Source organism: Eumetopias jubatus, unplaced genomic scaffold (assembly GCF_037043125.1).
Source record: "Eumetopias jubatus isolate StellerSeaLion01/CBP00866 unplaced genomic scaffold, mEumJub1_p1.0 scaffold_9, whole genome shotgun sequence".
NCBI lineage: Eukaryota > Metazoa > Chordata > Mammalia > Carnivora > Otariidae > Eumetopias > Eumetopias jubatus.
This window is the reverse complement of record NW_028274815.1, coordinates 76,940,215-76,959,287: the sequence shown is the minus strand read 5'-3', so window position 1 is coordinate 76,959,287 and position 19,073 is coordinate 76,940,215. Positions and strand designations below refer to the sequence as shown.

The window sequence follows — 19,073 nt, the reverse complement described above, 5'->3', positions numbered from 1 at the left end:
CATAGTGACCTTTTATCAGGAGCCTCTCTAAGCCAGATACCTACTCTACTCTCTCCTTGAAAGCGTTCAGCTATTTAGAGCACTTAACCATCCACTTACCTCCTTCTCCATTTTTCCAAGCTTTTGATACACAGTTAAAGAAAAAACCCCAAATAACAAACACAGGAGTCTGATTAGTACCCACCTCCTTAATGTTTTTCCACCAGAGTCTGTCCCTTTGATGGGGATGGTGGTGTTCTCCTTTGGTGCATTTATGCTTCTTGGCCATGGGCATAAGGTTTTGGGGGACTGTAACTTACCCCTTCTTGGGGAATTCTGGCTTGCCCCTTGGCATAGGGCCAATTCTAGCTAATTAGAGTTGTTTATATATCTGCTAATTATTCCTGGAAACCTTTGCATAATGACTTAGCTTTTCTTTTCTTTTTTTTTTTTTAAATTTTTTTGTAATGAATGAGGCTTTGACCTCTCTTGAAATCCAGGCTTTTTAGAATCTGTCAGAGGGGTGATCTGAAAGTTGCAAATGACTGTTAATTCAGCCACCTGTACTCTATAGGCTGAGATGCTTTCCTGTAAGATCACAGTATAATTTAGCAGTCTCTTGTCTTTTCCGACTTTGGAGTACTGTCCTGTTTCTATGGGAGATATTGAAGATCATTGGGAGGCTTATTCACTTTTCATATTAAATATCATATGCAGCTGGGCAGCTCAACCTGTTTAATTTTATGACACAAACACTTAGCAAGTCCTAGATTTCAGTTTCAACCCTTCGCCTTGTGTTACCTGAACTTAGGTTTTCCAAGTCTCTAGACCGCTATGAGGGCTTGAGGGATTTCAGATTTCATGCTCTTCATTGATTCCAGTGTCTTTTTTACCCTAGCCATGCTTCCTGAGAGACTGGGAGTTGCAGGTGCACTTCAAAATCCACGGACAAGGGAAGAAGAATCTGCATGGGGATGGCTTGGCAATCTGGTACACGAAGGATCGGATGCAGCCAGGTATTGGGGCCCTGGGTACTCTTGTGTGGGGTGCGACAGGCCTGCTTTCTCATGTGCCCTCTTTTTGAGAAGCATCCGTCCCCACAGTGCCAGCAGTTCTCCCACTCCCTTGATGTCTGCGGATGAAGACCAGCCTGTCTCGTCTCTAGAATGGGGTCTGAACTTGACTCATCCTGGGGCGAGATCTTGCTTATTAGTTCCTTCCGGTTTCCCTTTGAGGCCAGAGGGGCCTGTCGGCTGGGTGAAAGTACTGGCTCTCCCGAACAGGGGTGATTGGGTGAGCTGACTTCTTCTGAGCATGCGCAGTGAACAGTCTCAGAACTCCTTGAGTCAGGAGTTGCGCGGGAGCCGTTGCTCCAAGGGCATGGCAGACTCAACCTGATTTGACCTGATCTCTTTTGCAACAAGAAGTGGAACTTGGGAATTCAGCTGTCTCTCAGGGGCATAGTTGTCACCAGGCATTCGTGAAGCAGAATTCTTACGGGGCGCCTTAGCAATCGGTTTGGACCAGGGAACAGCTGTAGTGGTAAACAGCGTTGCAGTGGCCTTCTCTCTTCCCCCTGCCTTCAATAACAAACAGCTACAGACTTTACTGGGTGCTTGTTACAGGCCCTGCACGTTGCCGGGTGCTTTTACATATGTTTTCTCATCTTAAAGAGAGGCCTGGGAGTCATTTGAATTTTACTTTTTCCTCCATCAAAGCGATGTGTTATTCCTTTATCAACTCTTGGCTTTATTTCATTGTTCATCATCTGTTCTCTCTCTCTAGGGCCTGTGTTTGGAAACATGGACAAATTTGTGGGGCTGGGAGTATTTGTAGACACGTACCCCAATGAGGAGAAGCAGCAAGAGGTAATGGCAAGTGTCAGAGCTTAGGTCAGCTGCACTGACATCACAGTCCTTTGCCTCAGGAATGTTCATGAGGGAACACGGGATAGAAAGTGAGGGGTTTGGTTCTATTTTCTTCATCAACTGAACTTGAAAAGTTAATATCCTTGTCAGAGTGTTCTAGAGAGAACCGTTTATGGTGCACAGTCCTTTGGGAATGGCTGTCGTGATTGGGGACTTTTTCTTTAGCGTTAACAGTGTTCTCTTGTGCACATTAGGTAGCTGCTGGAATTGAGCATGCTTGGCCAGTTGGTCATTTGGCTTCTAGGCCCGCACCTGAACAAGCTGAATTTATATAACACAGCTCCCCTGACTTAATAGATCACCGCTGTGCTCTCTTCTGCAGCTTGCTCACTCTTTCGAGCATCATTTTCTTCTTTCTGTTTTTAGACCCGAACAGTAATTCTGTTCTCCTGTAGGAAAGGTTGTAAAAGGAAATTGATGGAGTCCCAGCATTTTGTTGCAATCCAGTTTCTGGCTGTTGGCAGAAGCTTCTTGCTTTTTGTTGGCTGACCCTAGGGTTCTTTAGTACTTTCTTATACTGCCAACAGGTTTGTATTCTTTGCCTGATGGCCCTGCTATCAGATGCTGGGAAAGTGATTATGACAGGTTGTTGGTGCATATCCTTTGGCTAAATAATAGCAAGAAAGACAGGATTAAGGATGGAGACAGAACTCACTTTATTTTTTCCCTAAAAGCTTTTTATGAAAAATTGCAAACTTATTTAAAAAATAGGAAGAATACATGATCGTATATGCAACACCCAGATTCAACAGTTTTTAGCATTGGGCACAGAATTCACCATCCAGAGGTGCAGTTAGAGCCCTGAGTTTGGAGAATAACTTTTTGTTGTAAGACAGTTACAGAGTAGCTTCTCCGTGTTGCCTCTGGGCTCTTCCTCACTCCACTATACATCAGGTACTTTCTAGGTGGTGGGAGTTAGGAGCAAGACCAGCATGGTCCTTGCACGCAGGAGCACTAAGGTGTGAGAGTTCTCCTGGGGGAACCATGGGGTGCTGTAGGAGACACAGAGGCGTGTTGAACCTGGAGTGGGACAGTGTGGTAGTGGTGGTGGTTGAGGAAGACTTCCTCCAGGAAGTGACATTTACATTGAAGTCTGCAGAATTAGGAACCAGTGTGCCATGCAGAGGGGAAAGCATGTGTTAAAGTGATAAAGTGAGAGAAGGGATCAGAGAGGGATGATGCTAGAAGGAAAAACAGAGCCAGCCGTCTTGCCATGTTGCACAATTTCAGGGGCCACCGTTCCTATTGCATTCTTTAGTACTAATACTGTTCCCTGTTGGCCAAGTTGCCTGGCCCCTGAGTTTGAACAGTGTCTCCTTGGGTGGTTGGTGGTTTGGCTGTTTGGACCGGCACCAGAGCCATCTGAGTGTACGTGACTCATCCTCACCACGCACACTGAGGGGCCAGATTCTGAAGTTAGGTGTTCCTGTTAAGGAGTCTGGGCTTGTAAGTGGGGGTAAGGGGGTAAGTGTTATAAAGGATTTTAATGAGGAGAATGTCATGACTAGGTTTGCAGTCATGCTGAGGAAATAATGGTAGTTAGAGACGCATCTGAGTAAGAGGTATGGGCTTTAGGGCTTGACTGGACTCTTAAACCTGGCTCTCTGCTTCTTCCAGAAATAAATTGTTCAGATTCTCTTAGCTTCCATTTCATCATCAGGTAATAGTAGTTCTCATTTAAGAGGGCAGATCTGATGGGCTTATTTTGTAAGAAGAGTAGGTGTTAATAAAATTAGTTTCAGTTGGTAAAAATTGGGACTTCTTTTCTGGCTAGCTGTTAGGGTTCTCACTCTCAGCTGTACATTGGAATTACCTGAAGTGCCTTTAAAAATACTGATGTCCAGAGGTGCCTGGGTGGCTCAGTTAGTTAAGCATCAGACTCTTGATTTTGGCTCAGTTCAGGCTATCAGGGTCGTGGGATTGAGCCCTGCCTTGGGCTCTGCGCTCAGCATGGAGTCTGCTGGAGATTCTATCCCTCCCCACTGTCTCTCCCCCACCCGCCCACTCATGTGTGCATGTGCGGGATCTCTCTCTCTCTCTGAAATAAATAAAATATTTTAAAAAATGAAATAAAATAAAAATAACTGATGTCCAGGCTCCAACCTCAGAGAGTGTAATTCTGTTTGTCTTAGGTGCAGCGTACGCAAACTTACTGTTTTAAAGCTCTCCAGGTGAGTCACATGTATAGCCAGGATTGGGAACCCCTGGACCAACGTGAGGTCCTTGTTTCCATATTAGTTTACCTGTTAAAGACATTTGTTTATTAAAATGACATTTAAGAAAACGAATCAAAGTGGTTTCTGTTTATTCAGTGGCTATTATATGCCAGGTACTTTACAAATACTGTCTTAGTCCTCATCAAAACTCCTTAGAGTTAGTATTATTTTTCCCCATTTACCAATGAGTACAGAAGCTTAGAGAAGTGTCTTGTTCAATGTAACAGCCAATATAAGGTGGAGTCAGATTTTGAACATAGGTGTATCACATTCCAGACACTGTGCTTTTAATTATGATTCTCTACCTCCTCCCATCCATTGTTTCTTCTGCCAGGTTGATTTCCTTGAGAATGGAGACATTATTCTCATGTCATCTCCTCTGTAATTTCAGTTCTTAGAGCTTATATTCAGTGCAGAGAGTATAGAAAAGGTACTCCTTTCTACATTCCAACAACCTGGAACTACTTTAGAGGGTAAAATCAAGTGTGTTTTGTGGGCGGCATGGTTTACTTTGATATCGTACATAAAGGTGCTGGGTGTTCTTTCCAACACTTGTACATGTATTATTTACTTGTAACAACTCTTTGAGGGTAGATATTGTCATCTCTACATTATGGGTAAGAAACTGAAGTGCAGGAAGGTTAAAAAATTTGTCAGTGACACACAAGTAGAGGATTTGCTTCCAGCCTGCAGTCTCATTATTTTGCTTTATTATTTTTGAGTACATGAGAAGAGGGTGACAAATATGGTACCTTTAGAAAACTTGCAAATGTCACATAGAAAATGTGCTGAACTAGGAGAACAGGCCTGGCGGGAGGGGGTATGGAACAATTCATCAAATCCCTCAAGGGAGTGGAAAGTGTTTCTCTGGTTTCTCGTTTCCTTGTCACCAGAGCACATGACCTTGTTGCTCAGCTTACTTGCAGCCACATTTGTTCAGGAGAAAACATGGGGAGAATTCTAGCAACCAGTAATGCATCTGAGAAGGGGGTGAGGGAGTTCAGTTTAGGCTTGGCTCTCAAATCAGGACAGATTGTTAAAAGTAACATAACCTCAGTTTCCCTGTCAGCAATAGAGGAATTGTAGTGCAGGTGAGTGAGTCAAGAGTTTCACTATTAGGGAGTGCAAGGTACTACTTGTGCCATCGTGAGGTTGACAGATCGTAAGTGGTTGTTAAAATGATAGTGGAAGAAATAGGAAATCTGGATAGAGCCGTAACAGGAAACGAGATTGAATTAGTACTAAAAAATGACTTATAGAGAGAAACCTGGGTCCAGATGGCTTCACTGGTTGATTCTATCAAACATACAAAGTAGAGTTAATACCAGTTCTTCTCAAAAATTCTTACAAAAAATAAGAGAGAGAGGGGCACCTGGATGGCTCAGTCGTTAAGCGTCTGCCTTCAGCTCAGGTCATGATCCCAGGGTCCTGGGATCGAGCCCCATATGGGGCTCCCTGCTCCACAGGAAGCCTGCTTCTCCCTCTCCCACTCCCCCTGCTTGTGTTCCCTGTCTCGCTGTGTCTCTCTCTGTCAAATAAATAAAATAAAATCTTAAAAAAAAAAAAGGAACCTACAGACCGTATTTCTTATATAGACATAAAAGTCATCAGCAAAATACTAACAAACCAAATCCAGCAACAAAGAATTGTATACCACAACCATGTGTATTTATCTTAGGAATTCAATTTGCTTTAAAATCTGAAAATTAAGGGGTGCCTGGCTGGCACAGAAGAGCATGTGACTCTTGGTCTTGGGGTCCTGAGTTTGAGCCCCACATTCGGTGTAGAGATACTTAAATAAATAAATAAAAACTTTTAAAATCTGAAAATTAATATGATAGACCGTATTAATAGAATAAAGGACAGGGGCACTTGCCTGCCTCAATCAGTAGAGGGTGCACTTCCTTTTTTTTTTTTAATTTTTTAAAGATTTTATTTATTTATTTGACAGAGAGCAAGCAGGGGGAGCAGCAGGCAGAGGGAGAGGGAGAAGCAGGCTCCCTGCTGAGCAGGGAGCCCAATGCAGGGCTCAATCCCAGGACCCTGAGATCATGACCTGAGCCGAAGGCAGACGCTTAACCAACTGAGCCACCCAGGCGCCCTGGGGGTGCAACTCTTGATCTCAGGGTGAGTTCAAGTGCCATGTTGGGTGTGGAGCCTACCTAAAAAAATAAAATAAAATAAAAATAAAGGACAAAAACCATATGATATATAAATAGATGTAAAAAAAAAAGTATTTGAAAAAATGTAATATCTCGTTATGATAATAAAAACACTCAACAAATTAGGAATAGAAGGGAACTTCTTCAACCTGATAAAAGGCATCTGTGAAAAACCCTCAGCTAACATCATACTTAACTGAAATACTGAATGCTTTCACTCTAAGATCAGGAATAAGACAAGGACATCTGTTCTTGTTACTTCTTTTTTTTTTTAAAGGCTTATTTATTTATTTTAAAGAGAGCCAGAGCATGAGTGGGAGAAGCAGAGGGAGAGAGAATCCCAAGCAGACTCTGAACTGAGTGTGGAGCCCCATATGGGGCCTGATCCGAGGACCCCGAGATAAGGACCCGAGCCGAAACCAAGAGTCAGACGCTCCACTGACAGAGCCACCCAGGTGCCCTGTTATTACTTCTATTCAACATCGTGCTGGAGGTTCTAGTCAGGGCAGTTGGGTAAGAAAAAACATCTAGATTACAAAGAAAGAAGTAAAACTTTATGTAGATGACATGATGTTGTATATAGAAAATCTTAAGGAATCCACAAGAAAACTACTAGAATAAATGAATTCAGTAAGGTTGCAGGATACAAGATCAACATACAAAAATCAATTATACTTCTGTATGCTGGCATTGGACAGTCAGAAAATGAAAGTAAGAAAATTCCATTTATACTATTATGAAGAATAAAATACTTAGAAATAGTTAACAAAAGTACACTCTGAAAACTATAAAATACTGTTGAAAGAAAGTTAAGACCTAAGTAAATGGAAAGACATCCTATGTCATGGATCGGAAAACTTAGTATAGTTGATCCTTGAACAGTGTGGGCATTAGGGGCACTGACCCTCCCCCCCACACACATAGTCAACAAGCTGCATATAACTTTTGACTCCCCCAAAACTTAACTACTAATAGCCTACTGTTGACCGGAAGCCTTACAGATAACAAACAGTTGATAAACACATTTTGTATGTTATATGTATTGTATGCTGCATTCTTACAATTAAGTGGGCTAGAGAAAAGAAAACGTTAAGAAAATCATAAGGAAGAGAAAATACATTTACAGTACTGTCTTTGTATTTAAAAAAAAAATGACATGGAAGTGGACCTGTGCGGTTCAAACCCATGTTGTTGAAGGGTCAACTATATTGTTAAGATGATGCTCCCCGCATTGGTCTCCAGATTTGACACATTCCCTATCTGTCAGAAGCCTAGCTGGCTTCTTTGCAGAAATTGACAAGGTGATCCTGAAATCAATATGGAAATTGAAGAGAACTAGAATAGCCAAAATAATACTGATAAAGAAGAGCGAAGTTGGAGGACTCACACTTACTCATTTCAAAACTTAATACAAAGCTGCAGTAATAAAGGCAGTGTGGTACTGGCATAAGGATAGACCTATAGATCAATGGAATAGAATTGAAAGTCTAGAAAAGTCCTCACGTTTATTATGATCAGTTGATTTTTGATAAGGCTGTCAAGACAATTCAGTGGGGAAAGAACTGTCTTCAACAAATGGTGCTGACTTGGGGCGCCTGGGTGGCTCAGTCGGTTAAGTGGCTGCCTTCGGCACAGGTCATGATCCCAGCACCCTGGGATCGAGCCCCACATCGGGCTCCCTGCTCAGCGGGAAGTCTCCTTCTCCCTCTTCCTCTGCCTCTCCCCCTGCTTGTGAACTCTTTCTCTCTTTCTCCGTCAAATAAATAAATAAAATCTTTGGAAAACAAACAAACAAAAACAAATGGTGCTGACTCAACTTGATGTCCACATGCAGAGTAATGAAATTGTCCCCACCTCATACCATACGTAAAATTTAACTCAAAATGGACTGGAAAACTAGGGGCACCTGGGTGGTCAGTCATTAAGTGTCTGCCTTCGGCTCAGGTCATGATCCCAGGGTCCTGGGATCGAGCCCCACATCAGGCTCCCTGCTCTGCGGGAAGCCTGCTTCTCCCTCTCCTGCTCCCCCTGCTTGTGTTCCCTCTCTTGCTATGTCTCTTTCTGTCCAAAAGAAAAAAAAAATCCAAAATGAACTGGAAAACTAAATGTAAAAGCTAAAACTATACAACTCTCAGAAGAAAAGGTAGGGTTAATTCTTCATGACCTTGGATCAAGCAAAGGTTTTTAAGATATGACACCAAAAACAAAAGCCACCAAAAAAAAATAGATGTTAGACTTCATTTTTTTTAAAGATTTTTTTATTTATTTGAGAGAGTGACAGAGAACACGAGCAGGGCAGAGGGGGAGAGGGAGAGGGAGAAGCCTTGCTTCTCCTGATGCAGGGCTTGATCCCAGGACCCTGGGATGACGTGAGTTGAAGGCAGATGCCCAACTCACTAAGCCACCCAGGTACCCGAGTTGGACTTAATTAAAATTGAACACTTGTGCCTCGGGGGCAGGCACCTGGGTGGCTTAGTCAGTGAAACATCTGATTCTTGATCTCAGCTCAGGTCTTGATCTCAGGGTCATGAATTCAAGCCCCACCTTGGGCTTCATACTGGGCATGGAATCTACTTAATAAAAACAAAAAACCAAAAAAACAACTTGTGCTTTGGAGGATACCATCAAGAAAGTAAAAATATATACCCACAGAATGGGAGAAAACCAATGAAAATTGTGTATATGATGAGGGACTTGTTTTTTTATATTCTCGGTATAGTTCAGTAGTAAAGACAACCCAACTAAAAAATGGCTGGGATGCCTGGCTGGCCCAGTTGGTGGAGCATGTGACTCTTGATCTTGGGGTTGTAGGTTTGAGCCCATGTTGGGTGTAAAGGTTACTTAAAAATTATTTTTTATCTTAAAAAAAGTGACCAAAGGATCTGAGTAGGTATTTCCCCCAAGAGGATATACAAAGGGTGAATAAACATGAAAAGATGTTCAACGTCATTAGCCAAGTAGGGACATACAAATCAAAATCACAATGAGATGCTATTTAACACCAACTTGTGGCTATTTAGTTATAGCTAAAATAAAAAAGACAAATCATAACAAGTGTTGGTAAGGGTGTGGAGTAATTGGAACTCTCATACACTGATGGTGGGAATGTAAAATGGGGCACTTATTTTGGAGAACAGATGGTCAGTGCTTCAAATGTCTAAATACAGAGTTGATATCACCCAGCAATTCCACTCCTAGATGTATATACCCAAGAGAAATTGAAATCATGTCTACACAAAAAGTTACATGAATGTTTATTGCAGCACTGTCTATTCATAATAGCCAAAAAATGGATATAACTCAACGTCCTATCAACTGATGAGTAAACAAACATATATAAAAGATTTTATTTATTTGAGAGAGTGTGTGTGTGCACGTGAGCGGGGGGAGGGGCAGAGGGAGAGGGAGAGAGAATTTCAAGCAGATTCCCTGCTGAGTGGGGAGCTCCACGCATGGCTTGATCTCATGACCCTGAGATTGTGACCTGAGTTGAAATCAAGAGTCAGATGCTTAACCAACGGAGCCATCCAGGTGCCCCAACAAAATTTATATTTATATTCATTCAATGGAATATCATTCAGCATTAAAAAGAAATGAAGCATTGATAGGTCCTCTAATGTGGATGACCCTTGAATACATTATGCTAAGTGAAAGAAGCCAGTCACAATTGTATGATCCCATATATATGAAATGTTCAGAATAGGCAAATCTATAAAGACGGAAAGTAGATGATAGAGGTGGGCGTGGGGAGTGACTGCAATGGACACGGTTTCTTTTTAAGGTGATGAAAATATCCTAAAATTAATTGTGGCAAATCATAATCTTAACTGTGAATGTACTAAAAAAGCCATTGAATTATAGACTTTAAATAGGTGGATTATGTGGTATGTGAATTATGTCTTAGCATTGCTATTAAAAAAAAAATGATGATTGAAACATGACCTGATATCTTTTCTTGGCACTATGAAGTCATCAGCTGATGGTTGTCAGTTTCTCTTGAGAACCCAGATACTGGTGAAAAGTTGGAAGGCACTCAGTAGCATTGGAGCAGGAATGTCTTCCTTCAATGGAAGTCAGAGTATGATCACAAGAGGCTTTCCTTGAAAGAGCACAGAAGTGCAGCCCTTTGAGCCTTGACCCTCATTCTTCCTGGCGAGACATTTATTTGGGTCTTACCCCAGGAGGCAGAAATAGCTGGTCGGAGATCAAGCCAGCTTAGAAGTCTAGTTTGTCTAGTCTATGAGGTGATGACTGTTTTTTCTCCTTGAAACCAGAAGAAACGGGGCACCTGGGTGGCTCAGTTGGATAAGTGTCTGCCTTCAGCTCAGGTCGTGATCCCAGATTGAGCCCCGTGTTGGGCTCCCTGCTCAGCGGGGAGCCTGCTTCTCCCTCTCCCTCTGCCCTTCCCCCTGCTTATGCTCATGCACACTGTCTCTCTCTCTCTCTGTCAAATAAATAAATAATTTAAAAAAATAAAAAAATTAACAATATGGTGCTATCCTTTATTTATTTATTTATTTATTTATTTATTTATTTATTTATTTATTTGACAGAGAGACAGAGAGCACAGGTAGGCAGAGGGGCAGGCAGAGGGAAAGGGAGAAGCAGGCTCTCTGCTGAGCAGGGAGTCCGATGCGCAGGGCTCGATCCCAGGACCCTGGGATCACGACCCAAGCCGAAGGCAGTCACTCAACCGACTGAGCCACCCAGGCACCCCTGGTGCTATCCTTTTTATTTTATTTATTTATTTTTGTTAAAGATTTTACTTATTTATTTGACAGAGAGAGAGACAGCAAGAGAGGGAACACAAGCAGGGGGAGTGGGAGAGGGAGAAGCAGGCTCTCTGCTGAGCAGGGAGCCCGATGCGGGGCTCGATCCCGGGACCCTGGGATCATGACCTGAGCCGAAGGCAGACGCTTAATGACTGAGCCACCCAGGCGCCCCTGGTGATATCCTTTTTAAAAACACATTCTCTCGGGGCGCCTGGGTGGCTCAGTCATTAAGCGTCTGCCTTCGGCTCAGGTCATGATCCCAGGGTCCCGGGATCGAGCCCCGCATCGGGCTCCCTGCTCAGCAGAGAGCCTGCTTCTCCCTCTCCCACTCCCCCTGCTTGTGTTCCCTCTCTTGCTGTCTCTCTCTCTGTCAAATAAATAGAATCTTAAAAAAAAAAAAAACACCTTCTCTCAAGTGACGAAGACACTGATCCCTCTTGGTCTCTTTATTGTTGGCAGAAGGAATCTTTATATCAGTAAAGGAACTCCACAGCTCCTTAAATTCCCTTGTTATCTTCCAGCTTGGATATGACTTAGTTTTTCAGTCCTAGGTGAGGCAGTGTTTTCTGAGAGAGAGACTCCTTTGGAAACTAGGTCCAGAGAATTTTGGCAAGTTATCTAGATGTGATTAAGCATCGGTACTGAGCTGCATTGAGAGCTAGTGTTTTTTTTTTTTCTGTATTTATTTGTCAGAGAGAGAGAGTGAGAGCACAAGCGGGGGTGAGGGGGAGCTGCAGGCAGAGGGAGAAGCAGGCTCCCTGCTGAGCAAGGAACCCGACACGGGCTCCATCCCAGGACCCTGATATCATGACCTGAGCCAAAGTCAAGAGTCCGATGCTCCACCAACTGAACCATCCAGGCACCCCTCTTTACGTTCTTTTTTTTTTAAGATTTAATTTGTTAGCATGCATGTGCACACGAGCTGGGGGAGGAGCAGAGGGAGAGAGACAAGCAGACTCTGTGCTGAGCGCAGATCCCAACTCGGGGCTCAATCCCATGGCCCTGAGATCACGACCTGAGCCGAAACCAAGAGTCGGTTGCTCAACCGACTGAGCACCTCTCCTTTCCTTTTATAAAATCTGGAACCATTCTCCAATATTTCTGTGTTTCAGGTTATATTAGAGACCTAGGGCTTTTGTTTTGTTGGTTTCTAACAGTATATACTAGTCACTTTTCCATATTGATTTGAGAACAGTGAAGCATAGAGATTGAGCCAGGGTCGTGGGGCCAGATTACCTGGCTTTTTTTTTTTTTTTAATTTTTTTTTTTAAAGATTTTATTTATTTATTTCAGAGAGAGAGAGAATGAGAGATAGAAAGCACGAGAGGGAAGAGGGTCAGAGGGAGAAGCAGACTCCCTGCTGAGCAGAGAGCCCGATGTGGGACTCGATCCCGGGACTCCAGGATCATGACCTGAGCCGAAGGCAGTCGCTTAACCAACTGAGCCACCCAGGCACCCTACCTGGCTTTTTTTTTTTTTTTTTACTACTTAAAAAAGTTTTCTTACCAGTGCAGTGGGGATACTGATGCCACCTCTTAGGGTTGTGAGAAGTAACTGAATGGGTATGTGTACATTACTGACTACAGTGCCTGGCGCAGAGGAAGCGCTCCGAAAATGCCAGCTATTCTCGTTCACACCACTAAATGCCATTCCCAGGGGACACTTTGCAGACTTGGTGGCAGTGGCTGTTGTGGCTGTGTTCTCTCCCTCTCTTCTCCCACTCTCCTTGTCTTCGTACCTAGGTTCCAGAGAGCAAACGTGGCCAGCTTCCTCCACGGCACTATGTCTTAGGTTGGAAAAAACGACTCTAAGACAGTGGCTCCTAAATGCTGGTTCATGAACTAGTATTGGTTGGTAACGAGTTTCACTGATGTTTTTTTTTAAGATTTTATTTATTTATTTGACAGGGAGCACAAGCAGGGGGAGCGGCAGGCAGAGAGAGAGGGAGAAGCAGGCTCCCATATCTCACTTCATCTTCATGATCAGCCCTGCCAGCTAGCTCTGGATTATTCTCCCTGCTTACAGGGAGAAAATGGAATCTCGAGGAGCTAATGTAATCCACCCAAGGTTATACAGCTCTGAGCGTATACCTGCAGTTAGAACCCAGGTCTCCCTGATTACCGAGGCCGTGTGGGCTCCTTTTTCTGTCTAGTGATTTACAATTACTTGTGTGTGGGATTTTAGCATAGGATCCATAAGTCCACAAGTTCATGGGTCTCTCTTCAGTCAAGATAGGCTGAAGGTACAATTACCACATAGAGGGTCTTTTTTTTTTTTTTTTTAAGTGGCCTTGTAGTACAAAAATTTGGAAACATTTCTTCACCCTACAGGCAATAATCATTTGGACAATAGGTAGGAGTGCCTAATTTTTAGTGACTCTTAAACTAGGAATGAAACTACCACCTTGCCTGAGTCTGAGGGATTCTTCAGCCTTTGGTTCTAGCTATATATAGGCTGCTTTCCAAGGAAAGAAAATGAGCTGCTGTGTGAAATTAGTGGCTTCCCAAGGAACACTTAAGAACTCCTGACTGGGCATGGAAAATAAGAGGGCATTTAAAGACTTACTACTAGTGTGAGGTGAAAAGTTGAAGGCCAAGTCACGAGTTGCTGAAGTCGACAGATTCTGGCTCCAAAGCTGTGGGGTGCTGTGTCTGGTGCAGTATTTCTTAAATTTGGCCGCACATTACAACTGTCTGTGGTGCTTTTTGAAAAATCCATGATCCTGTGCCCTGCCGCCCCCGCCCCCCGACTCTCTGACTGAGGGACCCACATGTGATTGCAGCTGGAAAGCTCTCCCAGGTGATGCTGGGGACCAGCTTACCTCTGGCTCTTATTGGATAATCGGATGCCTCACCAGCCTTGGGAATAGGAAGGCTCTGATGGGTTAAGGACAGTTGTCCCGGCACTTTCCTGGAAGGTGCAACGTAAATTTCTGATCATGCATACTGGGGTTGACAAATGAGCTGCCCAGGGCATTTTTAATCCCTTCTTTTCCCTAATTGTTCACTGAAGTTATACACATTCTTGTCAGAAGCCCATTTCTGCACATTGCTTGACAGCAGACTAAAAATTCCCTTGCTCTAAATGATAGTTGTAGAAGAGTGTTGGGAATCGGATCATCCACTGATTCATTTCGTCCCCTTCTGTAGTCCTATGCGTATTCCACCAGTGGCATAGGAACAGAGCAGTGGGGTGGCTGCTCTGAGGCTTGCCCTGCACTCCTCACTGTGGAATCCTACTTGTGCCGAAGCTCACACCCACCTCTCCCTTACCGGCTGTGTTTCAGACACTGGTGTCTCCTTCTGGTCCTCGAATATGGCCGACCTCATGCTTCTTATGCCCACAGATCTGGTGGCTCCCTCCAACGATGGAGGCCTCAGCTCAGATGTTTCCTTGAGAGCTGTTCCCTCATCAGTTTATCATGTTACCTGATTTATTTTCATCAGAGCATTAGTACTCTGAAATAATTTTTTTTTAAGTTTTATTTATTTGAGTAGTCTCTGTACCCAGCATGGAGCTCGAACTCACGACCCTGAGATCAAAAGTGGCATGCTTTTCTGACTAAGCCAGCCAGGCACCTCTCTCTGAAAGAATTTTATTTACTTGCTTATTGTTTGTCTCTTCCATTCTGATGTCAGCTCTATGAGCCCCCAGCATCTGGAACAGTGCCTGGCTCCTAATAGGTGCTCACTGATAGAAGAAGGAATGTTTTGGGCTCTCTACCCTTACATATCCTTCCCATATCTCATTTCTGAGCTTGTGTAGGTATCTCTTGTTGCTAGTAGCTTAGAACTGTGGCAGTAGTCAAAGCTAAATATCCTTGAGCCTCATGATTTTGCTAAATCTGCCATGCTGCAGTGTTCCCACAGAGCTTTTTCCTTGCCCACATGTAGTAGGTTAGAATGACAACAGCTATTTGGAAATATATGTCCACAAGGTTCAATTGGAGGGTAAATGATCCCTTTGGATTAGAGTTAACTTTATTGTCTCTCAAGTGGTGGGATTTTTATCCTTTGGGCAAGAGCTTATGCTGAGATCCTGGGCAGTAAACGCCATCTTGAATTTGGAAGAATTTAGCTCTATTTGTCAGTCCTGTGTCTCCCCTTGCTACAGAAATACTATTGTCTGGGTGCAGACAAAACAAGTGGCCTGGCCTTCTGACTCAGAGACATAAGCAAAGTGGGACCTTCTTGGACAGTGTAACGCTGTGTGTTTTATGAAGTCTCTGAAAGCCTTCGAGAGGTTTTCCTAGTGGGCCCCTTTGAGAATCGGGTAGTAACAGACCCTCTCCTTAGAAAACATACAAGCATCTATCTGTGCACATAGTTTTGCCTGTAATTTTGAGGGGTGTGAGGACTTGCTAAATGCCCTCCACGATCCTATAGTTCTGTTTGGGGATTTAGATCGGTTTGCTCATCCACCACAGCTGGGTCAAAGCTCTTCCACGGCTGTTTCTTTCTGACCTGGTCTCCTGTCTTCTGTGTCCCCTCTCGTTTTTATAATAACCTGCTGGACCCTCTCAGGCCCAGAAGAGGCGATATTCTCCAGGCGTCCAGGTACTCAGTCTTGACCCACCATGACCATGCCTTACTCCCTATGTGTCCATCTACCATTTGCTCCTGTTTACACCCATGTGGCTGTTTTCTTGAGAGTCACCAGTCTCTGACTTTAACTGCATCTCCACCTTGCATGTTGACTGTTGAGGACAATGAGGAAGTCACCAGAGATGTGGCATGTGTCATGTTTCCTGTCCTTTCATCACCCTGCCTCTGCACTGTCTCAGCCCTAGGCTGGTTCTTAAATAGTTAGCCCATCATTTCTGAGGAAGAATTCGCTCCTCCAACTCTATTGGAGAGACAGGGCCTCTGAAGTAGGTGGGAAGATGGGTGGCATATGCGGAAGCTTGTAGTGGGAGAACTTGCCCAGGGTATTACGGGGAGAAGTTATGTGTAGGTGAAGCTGAAGCGGGCTGGAAGGTCTTTCGACTAAGAACAGTCCTTGTGGCTGGAGAACACCAGCCAGCAGCCTGGTTCTGGCAGTGCTGTTTCTGAGTCCTGATCCATTTAGCATCCATCATATGCTTATAGGATTTGAGGATTTGAAAGGAGCTATCCGGAATGGAAAGATTTCCCTGATCAAACAGGTATTTTCAAAGTACCTGCTATGTGTAAAATGCTTACTTGGGGGGTGGGGGAAGGGAGGTTGTGGGGGATGGAAGGTGGAGACATACAAGTATAGTGATTTTTTTTCTTTTAAGAAGTTTACATAGCAACTGGGGAGATAGGTATATATACAGAAAAAGGAAACCACCAGTCCTGGGCCATGTATGGTTGTGAGTGCCAAATAGTGATCTGTGGAAGGATTCGAGTCCAGACTCCAGAGGGGCCATTTCAGGCCCACCCCGGGTTGGTAGCAAGGAGGATTCCTGAAGGCAAGTAGAGAGGTCAGTTGCTTTCTGGGCCATAGCCTTTGACCATCTGAATGTGCGCTCTCAGGGGCTGCTAATGATGAGGCGGAGTGGTCGTCTGGTCTGCTGGAAGGGGCTCAGCTTGTATGTGCACAATCCCCGTTGCTGTTTGTACAGGTGTTCCTGAGAGCGCTTCCTTACTGTCCTGTGTTCTTCCTTCCCTGCTTTCCCAGCGGGTCTTCCCCTATATCTCAGCCATGGTGAACAATGGCTCCCTCAGCTATGATCATGAGCGGGATGGGCGGCCTACAGAGCTGGGGGGCTGTACAGCCATTGTCCGCAATCTGCACTATGACACCTTCCTTGTGATTCGCTATGTCAAGAGGCATTTGACGGTGAGTCCTTGTTTTCTGGACCAGTTGGTGGTATGGGCTGCCTTGCACCTGCTTTCGTGGCCCTGATGTATCTTTTCTTTTTATTCCAGATAATGATGGACATTGACGGCAAGCATGAGTGGAGGGACTGCATCGAGGTGCCCGGGGTCCGTCTGCCCCGGGGCTACTACTTTGGCACCTCCTCCATCACTGGGGATCTCTCGGGTACTGCCACGTGCACTCTGTATTTGTCCTGACTGAGGTCATATCTCGAGAGCCGGGCCTTAGTGAGGCTTCTCAGAGGGGAGAGCCAGATAAGCAGAGCTGTGGGAAGCGAGTACCCAGACTGTGCTTCTCTTCTGGCGTTCTTGTATTCTTCAGCCCCCCCCCCCCCCCATAGCCCTCCCCGGCCCGGGCCTAGGCTCTCCTAGTGCAGTTGGCTCTAGGAGACGGTTGGTACTAATGGAAAGCAGGGTCTGCGTCTTCATCAGGCCAGCTCCTCTAGCCCGTGTTTGGAGTTCTGTGCTTTGCGATCTTTGGTGCCCCTTCTGCAGTCTGGTTTCTTCCCGTCCACCTCCTGATGGGCCGCGTTCCCCTTCTCTTAACAAAGCTTTTCCTTGAATTCCTTGACTGTGCCGTCCTTCTTCTAATCGCCGCCCCCGGGCCCTGTTCATGCTCAGACTTTTGAATGTGCTGTGTGTACAGGTGCCTCTGTGTCCAGGCCGTCCACCGCTCTAGCCCGCTGCACTCGGGCCTCCTGTGCATCTCGGCCAGGCCGTGAGCACTACTCTCATCAAAGCTACTTCTGTTTCCTTGCCACGTCTGGTCCTCTGCTCTCAGTCCTTGCTCTTTGTCCTCTTCGGCTGGTTTGACCAGTTACTCTGAAACTCCTGCTTGATTTATGTGGCATTAATAGTACCTGGTTCTTTTACTTTTCTATCTCTGGATTTTCTTCCTACTTGTTCCTGATTTGTAGCATCCCCTTCTATGTTTATTCTGTCGCTTGGCTTGAGCTTTAATCGTAACCTCTTTTGAGAAGAGGTAAGGCACTGAACTTTTGGGTTTTTTGACTAGTATAATTCATTTTGAATAAAGCTAGTATGAATTGGAATAATTTTTGTTTATCCGAAGGAGTCCTTTGCTCTAGGTGTTTAGTGATGATGCCTCTGTCAGTAAGTCTCTGTTCTCTGCCTATAGGATATCCCTAAATACAAATTAGGTCTTTCTCTTAAGATCTTTTTTGTTGGCATCTTTTTTTTTTTAATCAAGATTTTATTTATTTGAGAGAGAGTGTGTGCATGAGAGCAAGCACAAGCAGGTGGGAGGGGTAGAGGCAGAGGGAGAAGCAGAATCCCCCTGAGCAGGGAGCCGGATGCGGGACTTGATCCCAGGACCCTGGGATCATGACTTGAGCTGAAGGCAGACTTAACCAACTGAGCCACCCAGGCACCCTGTTGGCATCTTATTATTATGCAGTGGATTGTTGAAAATGGCTGAGGACACATTCCAGTTCTCCCAGCCTTTGATGCCCCTACATTGTGAGGAGCATTGCCCTAGCTTTTTATCTTGTCCCATGGCTTAAACAGTCCTGACAGCAAAAACATTTTTCTAATTGAAGGTAATCTAATTTTTTCCTATCGGGGTCTGCTAAAGATTCTAAGAGTCCAAGCAGCTGTAGATGCCATCCTACTAATAGAAATAGTGCTTTTCCTTTTTTGGGAACGAACTGAGGGTCACTTATCTGGAGCTGGGGCAGCCATCTTGCCACCAGCTGGAGGATGAAGATCACAGAAGAGGGCAGAATGGAGAGAATCACAGAGAAATGGTGTACCAGGGCTTCTGGTGCACCGTGCCTGGAGCCATACAGAGGCTGCAGTTGGAATAATCCTAATATGTGAGATAGTAATTGATGGATTTTTCCCCCATATACAAAAATTCTAAATTTCTTGGTTCAAAGGATGTCTATTTAGGTGTGAGGAAGAAAAAAGTGGGAACATGATATGGTTTCTCTCTTCTTATGCCAGAAGTCAAGACAAAGTGTGCTAGGAAGACACAAGTCGGGAAGGAGTCCGGGGAATGAATGGTTGAGGGGTCCCCAAATTATTACCCCAAAGTTGATTTCCTCAGCTGAGAGCAGAAAGGGCAGAAAGTGCCCTGTGCAAATCTGTTCTGCACTATAGTGTTGCACTATGAGGATCACAGTTTCCTTTGGGCCTAACATAGGTCTTAAAAGTC

The 19,073-nt window shown here is 44.5% G+C and overlaps 1 protein-coding gene across 3 annotated transcripts in view; it reads left to right on the top strand.

The window, feature by feature from the left end:
- Nucleotides 1-19,073, top strand: part of LMAN2L (lectin, mannose binding 2 like) — a 45,072-nt gene that overhangs the window by 21,980 nt on the left and 4,019 nt on the right. For 2 of the 3 annotated variants that reach the window (XM_088026554.1, XM_028103796.2), the window contains exons 3-6: nt 878-995; nt 1,765-1,847; nt 16,698-16,859; nt 16,949-17,063. In XM_088026554.1, coding sequence (XP_087882680.1) covers nt 986-995; nt 1,765-1,847; nt 16,698-16,859; nt 16,949-17,063 — 370 coding nt within the window. In that variant the 5' untranslated portion in view covers nt 878-985. The remainder of the gene's footprint in view (nt 1-877; nt 996-1,764; nt 1,848-16,697; nt 16,860-16,948; nt 17,064-19,073) is intronic. The other variant, XM_028103797.2, reaches the window with a different exon arrangement.